At 59.5% G+C, this 8,929-nt stretch overlaps 1 protein-coding gene across 1 annotated transcript in view; it reads left to right on the top strand.

Moving 5' to 3' along the window:
• LOC111157465 (Rho GTPase activating protein 8) overlaps positions 1-8,929 on the top strand; it is a 41,878-nt gene that overhangs the window by 10,833 nt on the left and 22,116 nt on the right. The window contains 3 exon segments of the mRNA XM_022518884.1: positions 589-676; positions 3,942-4,073; positions 8,189-8,275. Of these exon segments, the coding sequence (XP_022374592.1) occupies positions 589-676; positions 3,942-4,073; positions 8,189-8,275 (307 nt within the window).

Here is an 8,929-nt window from a genome sequence, read left to right as displayed (position 1 = left end):
ACCGGCCCTTGGGGAGCACCCCCCCTCACGCTGTCCCATGTGTGGTGGGGACCACTGTGTCAGCAGAGTCACAGGGTCCCCTGGGCCACGCCAGTGGCAGCACTGAGCACCAGGACTCCAGTTCACAGTCCAGGGGAGACTGTCCCCCAGGCCGCCCCAGCCTTCTCCAGGGCCTGGAGTCCTGGGGGTGTCGGGGATGCTTGAATTCTATGGGGAGGAGGCGGCGGGCAGGGTGGCCGGACCCCAGGGGTGAGGCCAGGTGCATCTAGGTTCCAGCCCAGGTGCCCTCCGTCCGCCGAGCCGCTGTGCACCAGTGACTCATCCCTCCAGGCCCCACTGCCATTTGTAAAGGGGAATGAGTGCCCCTGCATACGGGCTGGTGGAGACCTGGGTCTGACTGGTGCACGCAGGGCGTCACGTAGCAGACGCTCATCCAGGGGCTGTCTTTGCTCGCTGCTGGCCGCCTGGGCCTCTTAGGTCAGGTGGGGCTGCTCGGGAGGCTTCTGTTTCCCGTCAACACCTGGGGCTGCCCCAGGAGAAGGCGGCCCTAGGTGCTGGTGGGGCTCATGCCTGTGTCTGCTCCTGCAGGGGACGACCGCTTCGGGAGACGAGTCATCACCTTCAGCTGTTGCCGGATGCCCCCCTCCCACGAGCTCAACCATAGGCGTCTGCTGGAGTAAGTCCCATGGGTGCCTGTGCGCACGCATGCCCTTCTGTGTGTGTGTGTGGTCCCCTTGTGTGCACGCGCACGCACACACACCACCCGTACCCTGTGCGCACACACACACACACACACACACACACACACCACCTCCCACCCCTGGGCGCACACACACACCATCCCCCATCCCCGTGCACACACACACACCATCCCCCACCCCCGTGCACACACACACTCACCCATGCACACATGCTCCTCTCCCTCACCGTTAGCATGAGTGGATGCTCAGGGTTAAAGGCTCATCAATGTAGGTCAACTCGCAGGTCCCCAGGTGGATGTCGTATCTTTTTCCAGGTCACCAAAGCCACCTGCGGGACTTAAGGCTCTTCTCAGCCAAGGGTGGCTTTAGGTCCACAGTCTGAAGCTCTGAGCCCAGCCCGAGGGGCCCTTTCAGACCTCCCTCCCACATGGACCCCCGCCCTCTGCGTCTGCTTCTCCCCTGCTCAGAAGGAAGGCCATCCACGTAGCTGCGTGCGGCCTTGGCCGCTGTCACCCGCCTCCGTCCTGTCCATTGCCGCTGGCGTCTGCACACTCCATGTGCTGGCCGTGCTGCCTCCGATGCCTGCTTCCTGGCGGGAGCCCGCGAGCCTCGTGAGAGGTGCTGGGAGGGTCGGTGCACCCTGACGGCAGCCCCAGTGTTGCTCGCATTCCCAGTTCTGACCACTCCAGCCGGCCCGCTTCTCTACCCAGCGCGCAGTGCTGAGGGGCCATGCCCTGGAGCCCCCAGCTCTAGGGAAAGTGTGAGCGGGTCCCAGAAGCTATTGAGAGTCTGTGGGTAGTGGTTCTGTGAGAATCCCCTTGACCGGAACCTCCGATCTGGACTGCGAAAGGGTCTTCTGACAGCAGTGGGAGATACAGTGTGACCGCAGGAACCCTGCTGGTCCCAGGGGCTCAGGAGTCTCGAGCCAGCACTGCTGCTGCTGTGGGGCGAGATCTGCCATGGATTCCGCAAGGAGCGCCTGCATCGTGGCACACTGGCCCCTCCAGCATGCTTGCACATGGGGGGCACACAGAGAGGGGGTCCCGGGTCAGGGAGAGCTCCCGTCTGGGGTCCTCCAAGGTTAACACGGTCCCTTGCAGATTATTCCTTCTGTGGCTTCACAAACTCATGACCTGCAGGTCAGCTGTCGCTGACGGCCCACTGCTGGCCCGGGAGGTGCTTAGGATTTGTTTCCTTGTAAAGACAGAAGAACCCCGGACAGACAGAGAGCAGGAGGTTGCAGGAGGCAGGGTAATTAACTCATTCACGGCTGTGGGCTTGCTTTTGGGCCACGACAACCTTCGGGAGCTGGATGGCAGTGGTGGTTGCACAACATCATGCGTGTACTCAGTGTTACTGAATTGTGCGTTTTAAAATGGTTAATGCTATGTTATAAATTTCATCTCAATTCAAAAGAACAAAAAACAAAAAACAAAACAACCTACCTCTGATAGCAATGGGTGCATGGTGTGTTCTCTTGTGCCGCCTCAGAGACCTTCACTACCAGAAGGAAGTGGCCAGCACAGCCTCTGTGGACAGTTGTGTAGGTTGTTCACTGCACAAGGGAGGCACCACGACGGACTGCCATCCAGCTGCCACTCCTCTCACCCAGCGCTGGAGGGTATCTATGCAGAGGAAGGAGCGCCTTTTTCTGATTTACTCCAAGGTGCCCCGTGGGCTTCTTGGTCTTGCTAGGAAAAGCGCCCAGGCTGTCTCTTCCATGTCTCCGTGGAAAACATTGCCACCACGCACACCACCCTCCCTCTCCCTGTCCAAGCAGTAGCTTTCTTGTGGCCAGATGTGCGCTCCTATTTTTGCAGTGAGTGAAGAAATAAGTCCATGTCTTTGAAGCTCAACCAGTAATTTAGTTAATGACTTCCTGCGCCAAGCACGCCGCACAGCAGATGTACCCCGACAGGGAGAGAGCTCGGCGCACTCGCGGGAAGGACCGGGGAGCACGCTGGGCCGGGGAAGGGTGCCTGCTTGCACGGAAGTGCCCATGTGTCCCGCGTGGACGAGTGAGCCGACGTAGACGTTCTCCTGGTCTCCTCTCCCGAGAGTCGAGAAACGCAAGGGCGACCATCTGCAGAAATGAGGGGTTCTGGGCGGTGCAGGTGCTCTGTGGACTTAGAGACCTCAGCCTGGCTTCTGCCTGTGAGGGGGACGGAAGGACGGCCTTAGTGAAGGCTGCCCCAGGGGCTTAGTCCAAGCAGTGTTTGAGCAAGTGTCCTGGAGAGTGGGCACTGGGGCTGCCTCCCCAACAGATAAGCCCAAACCTCGGACACATCAGGCCAGCTTTGCCTCACGTTTATGCATTGGAGACGAGGGACATCGGAGAGGTCCTCCTGCAGGTGGCTGGATGAGGCTTGGGGCTGGAAGCGATCGCGGAGTTTTGGGGACTTGTACTGTGGCGTGTGGCCACGAGACAGAACAAGCACAGTCAGGATTCTCCTCTAGGGTGACGAGAAAAAACGGTCGGAGCTAATCTGGAAGGCGGGAATTGCCTGCTCCTAGAGACACATCAGAATGGCAGGGTTCCATCCTGGGTTCAAATCCCGGTGCGGCCTCTCTTACCCCCCGGGGCTGCTAAACTCATCCCTGCGTATGGAGTGAGTGAAATAAATTTATTCTCTCAGCCGGAAGGCCGAAACCAAGGTGTTGGCGGGGCCGTTCCTCCCCTCCAGGAGAGGAACCTTGCCCCTCGCGTCGGCCGGCTGGCAGCAGACCTTCCCCTCCTGGGCAGGGGCCTCCGTCACTCTCCGCTCTGCCTCTCTCTTCTCAGACACAGCTGCCTTCTGTGATTTCCCCTTTTATCTGTCCTCTCGGGACATGTGGGGCATGCTGAGTGCCCGCCCAGATCATCTAGGAGAAACTCTCCCTCGAAAGAGCCTTACCTTAGTCACAGCTGCAAAGACCCTTTCCCGAGTCAGGTCATGTTCATGGGCTCAGACATTTGCCGTCGATGTCTCTTCTGGGCCATTTTTGGGCCTGTCACGTCCCCTTGCTAGCTGTGTGACCGTGACCCCCAGGGCTCAACCTCTCTGAGCCACCTCTAACAAAAGGGGGTGGGGCCCCTTGCAGGTGGGTTCCCGGGGGCCCTGAATGGGTGCCCCCGTGACCTGGGGTGCTGGGTGCTGGCACCCAATGGGTGACCATGGCTTCTGTTCTGGGGAAAGCGTCCTTGGTTTCGGTGACAGTGAGAGGTGATTTTCGAAACCGGGTCTTGTGCTTGATGCCCAGGTACTTGAAGTACACGCTGGACCAGTACGTGGAGAGTGATTACACCGTCGTCTACTTCCATTACGGGCTGAACAGCCGGAACAAGCCGTCGCTGGGCTGGCTGCGGAGTGCCTACAAGGACTTTGACAGGAGGTGTATGCGCCTGAGCCCTCGGGGGTGGGGGCGGGGGGCGGGGGGCGGGTTCCAGGGTCCCACTGTGGGAGGGGGCCAGGGGACTAGGAGGGGTCCGGGCTGTGCCACAGGAGGTGGGGAACTAGGCTGAAGGAGCTGGGGGTGCGTGGGGTCACCTCCCCTTGGCAGGGCCTCTAACCTGCTTCCTCATCAAGGGCAGGGCCGGCCAGACAGTCAACATTTTGGCTTCGCCGGCCCTCAGATTTCCTTTTTTTTTTTTTTCTCTTTTTAATTTAAAAAAATTTTTTGAAGATTTTGTGTATTTATTTGACAGAGAGAGACAGAGAAAGAGGGAACACAAGCAGGGGGAGTGGGAGAGAGAGAAGGGGGCTTCCTGCAGAGCAGGGAGCCCAATAAGGGGGTCGACCTGGGATCACGACCTAAGCTAAAGGCAGAGGCTTAATGACTGAGCCACCCACGTGCCCCATCGGGCCCTCAGATTTCCGTTGAAACCGCTCGGTTCTGCCGTGCAGCATGAGGACAGCCCCAGATAATACACGCACACAGACGTGGAACCGGGTTCTAGGAAAACTTGACTGATGGACACCAGATTGTGAATGTCATGTCATTTTCACATACCACGAACTGTTACTCTTCTCATTTCCCCGACAACTAACTGTGGAAAGCCGTGTTCAGCTTGTAGCCTGTGCAAAAGTTGGGGGCCTGCCGGATGTGGCCCGTGTACTCTAGATGGCCGACCTCCGTCTAAGAAATGTGGCAAAGAAACACAACCGCGTGGCTGTCTTCCAGATGCCCTTTGTGCTTTCTCCGCACTTTACGGCGTGCACAGGGCCTTCCGGTGTCTCTTTTGGAGAGGTGGGCGGCGTGCTGGGCAGGTGAGGACACACAGGTCCCAGAGGGCAGGTGTCTCTCCCTGTACCCCTCACCTGGTGTGTGGCAGGGCTGGGACCCACCTGAGACCCTGTCTCCCTGTCCCACCCGATGCTCCGCACCACTTGGGAACAGCATGGAACCGGGGGATTTTTTCTTGAACGACGTCTTGCGTAACAGTCGATTTCGGAGTGTGTTTGGCTAATGGGCTGCACTCTCGGGCCTTCGTGTGGGTCCCCTGGAATCCTCTGGGTGTTCCTTCTCAAAGGCCCGTCGTACCTCTGATGCTTCGAGTGGGTGGGATGCTGGCCAGCAGTGCCTGATCTCCCAGAGCCTGCCACTTGTCCTTTGGATCCTGCTGTCATCATCTGTGACTCTTTGGTGGAGTTTCTTGCCTTTCTGTGCTGTGTCTTAGGGAAAGGATTATTGCGTACTTTGCCGTCATTTACCTGACACTGTGTGCCAGGCCCTGCAGGGGAGCTGGAGGCAGCTGGGCCTCAGCAGTGGCCCCTCCCCCATGAAGCTCTCCTGGATTGTCCCTGGACAATCAACAGCCCCTTCCCTGCGGCCTCGCTGTCCCTGACCAGACAGGGCAGCTGCAGAGTGGGTGTTTGTGCCCCCCGTGCCCAGCTGCGGCACCCCCAACCCATCTCTTTGTCCCCTGCCTGTGGGAAAAGGTCTGCATGGGGCAGGTTCTCAGTCAGTGGTGGAGGAGCCAGGTGGGGCCGGAAGTGAGTGCTGGTGTTCAGGCTGGGGCAGTCAGAGAGGCCAGCTGGAGGAGGTGGCCTCTGAGCGGCCCCTGGAGGGATGGGCAGGGTGTTGCTAGGTGGCTGACCTGAGGAAGAGTGAGGGGTGCTGAGGCTTCGTGGTGGGAGGGCCGGCTTGGGGGATTCAGCTGGGGAACGGAGGGAGTGGAGGGAAGTGGCCAAGGGCAGGGCGTGTGCTGAAGACGCCAGACTTGGTTTAGGAGGCAATGGGGAACCATGGAGAGTGCTTGAGGAGAAGTGAATGACGTCTTCAAAGTGGACTTTTCCAGAAGCTCAGGCCGACAGGAGGACATGATAGGTACCCCTCTGTTGAGCCGATACGGATCAATTATCAAATGGAAGGAGGCACACGTGTCTCCTACTTCTCACAAAGGTGGACCAGGAGGTGGTCCTGGATATAGGTAGGATTATAGACCTTGGCTCAATGGGATAGAAAAGGACAGTTACTCTAGGCATCAAAACCAGCAGTGGAGTGTCTGCTGGGATAGTGAGTTCCCCGTCACTGGAGGTATGCAAGTGGAGCTCCAGATGCAGTTCAGTGAGATTTATACCACGAGGGTTTTCTGCCTGCTCTCACTGCACCCTGGTGGGTGTCCTGCGTTCTTTTTGTCTTGGCTGTTGACTCCTCGTTCTCTGGAGTGTTCTGCTGGGCCGTTCCTTTTAAGGAACCAGTCCACACATGTGCTGGACCCCCTTCCGGGAAGCCACCTCCACGTCAGGAGTGACTCAGCGGCAGTGCTCGGGGACCCTGGACCACCCGCAAGTCGCTGCGGCCCCCTCCCTGCACCGGGAGCCTTTCTCTTTGTAATTAGTTAGTATTTCCTTGGGAGATACTTTGCTCCTTATTGAAGCGTCACGTCCTGGTCTTAGCCTCCATCGCTCGTTCTCGGCCCGGTGAGAACTCTGAGGGGGCTGGGGGTGCTGAACGGTGCTGGGAAGTACTGGCAGTTTACCCTAAGGAAGAGCGTCCACTTCGGCTTGCTTACATCCGTATGGACTTGCGAGTTCCTGTTTCGTTCAGTGGGTTCTAGTCCATGACCTTGTTTAATCAGATTCAAATGCGGCCACGTGGGTGCCCTTCCTGTGACCCTCAGAGGCGTCCCGTCACGCCGAGCGAGCCCTGCCCTTCCGGAATCGAGCACCAGCGGGGCTCCAGGCACAGGTCACCGGGCCCTCAGCCCACCCTGGGGTCTGCCGTTTCTCTAGGGGCCCTGGTTCCGCTCAGTGCAGAGTCCAGGGCCGGGGTCCGGAAGGAGTGTGCTCGTTGCTTTCGGGGGCGCTGGCTCCCAGGCCCTGTGCATGGTCAGTTGGGGTGTTATTCGCACGTCTCCGTTTCTGCCGGGGACCGTGCGCTCACCCTGGTGCCTACAGCCGTTCCTGCCCAGCAGGGCTCCTCTGGCTTTCTCTCTCTCCGCATCTGTCCCGTCCCCTCTGCCAGCGAGGACCTGCCCGTGCCTCCCTCACTGACTTGCTTACCTGTCCGTCGCCCGGCATCTGACTTCGCTCACTTGCTGGTCGTGTTACCTTCTCAGGCCACCCCACCACTGTGCACCCCCTTCCCGTCCCAGTGTGTCCCCGTGAGGAAGCCCTGCTCACACACCCGGCCTCCAGTCACCTCCCTTGTCCTCTGCCCCTCCCCCCACCCTGGGGCTGGCCTGGCGGCGGCCTGGCACACATGTGATGACTAGCTCTTGGGGGACGTGGGCCGATCTCAAGCCACCGTGGCCAGCTTCAGGGTCCCAGCGTGTCGCCACTGGACACAGAGTTGGGGCGGCACTCAGTGTGGACTTATTAGACTTACTCAGATGCAACAGACAAATAGCGTCACGGGCACAGGAAGGAGTCAACGTAGTAAAATAACAAAGTGATGAGTTTTGAACATTTATTACCTCAATGCTTAATATGATTTACTTATTATGTGTTTATGCTATTTAGTTTGTTTTTCACAACTGGGTCCCCAGATGCCTGAAATTCTGACCATCCATCGGCTCTTGTGAGGGGGTGAGAGCTGGCCAGAGTCCCCCTGGCGGACCCCACGCCCCTCCCCTCACACAATGCCAGGCGGGGCCACGACCACCCTGCCCGCCCTGCTGCCTCCACGCCGGCTGGTGCCGACCTCCTGGCCTTGGACTGAATTATTCTGGAATGAGGGGAGCGAGTGAGCTAAGTAGCTCCCTGTTTTTAAGTGGGTGCCCTGTACCCCGCAGTGCCATGAGCAGCTCAGCGAGCCCCCCGCCTCCCAGTGTGGCGAGTGGCGAGTAGGGATGCTGCCCCGTAGACTGTAAGGTGTGCCGTGCATGCCGGGCGGTGGAGGCGAACAGGCGGTCCTGATTCTCTCCTTCGACTTGGGGCTCAGTGTGCTTGAACCGGCTGCATGGACGGAGCCCAGGTTCTGAGGCTCCCGGTTAGGCTTCGCGGTTACTCAGCTTTGGGTGTTGGGCGTGTCGCTCTGCAGTCCCCTCACGCTTCCCTCCTTAGGTACAAGAAGAACTTGAAGGCGCTGTACGTCGTGCACCCCACCAACTTCATCAAGGTCCTCTGGACCATCTTCAAACCGCTCATCAGGTACACGGCGTTCTCAGCGGGAACCTCACGGGGGCGGGAGGCTGCATCCTGCGGGTTCGGGGCGGCGGCAGGCAGGGGGCGGCTCTCCCTAGGCGGCCTCGTGGAGGTCTCCTCTCCGGGGCATCCACGTGTCTGGGCTACGCTGTCCACCCGTGGCTGTGCCGGGTCACGGGCTGACGGTCATGAATAGGAACACAGACTCTCCACTGGTGACCTTTGCACCTGGTGTTTTGAACCCCACCCTGGCCTGAGCGCCTCCTTTCTGCACCTGTGTCGGGGGTCCCCAAGGCCAGCTCAGGTTGGGTGGGGCCACTACAAGGACTCAACAAAACTCCTTCCAGAGAGCGTGGCCCATGGGGCCCTGCGGGGCGTCGGGGAGGGGTCGGATGTGGCTCCCGGGTCTGCAGGCTCCACTTGGAGAATTTCTGGAATCGGGGACTTGAGTCTGCTCCCGTTTACCTCAGGAGAGACCTCCGTGGCCGGAGTTCTCCTCGTTGTTGGAGAATTCCCCGCCTGTTTTCCCACGGCCTGCCCCTCCCGCCGCCACAGCCCCCCGCCTGCTGGGGAGGTGAGAATCTGTCCGTCTGTCCCCTTGCTTAACCAGGACCAGCCCACGGGTGCTGCGCTTGACATAGTGAGAAGCCCGTGCTGGTG

Source organism: Enhydra lutris, unplaced genomic scaffold (assembly GCF_002288905.1).
Source record: "Enhydra lutris kenyoni isolate GAN:26980312 unplaced genomic scaffold, ASM228890v2 scaffoldscaffold55, whole genome shotgun sequence".
Classification (NCBI taxonomy): Eukaryota; Metazoa; Chordata; class Mammalia; order Carnivora; family Mustelidae; genus Enhydra; species Enhydra lutris.
This window is presented reverse-complemented; position numbering and strand designations above follow the sequence as displayed.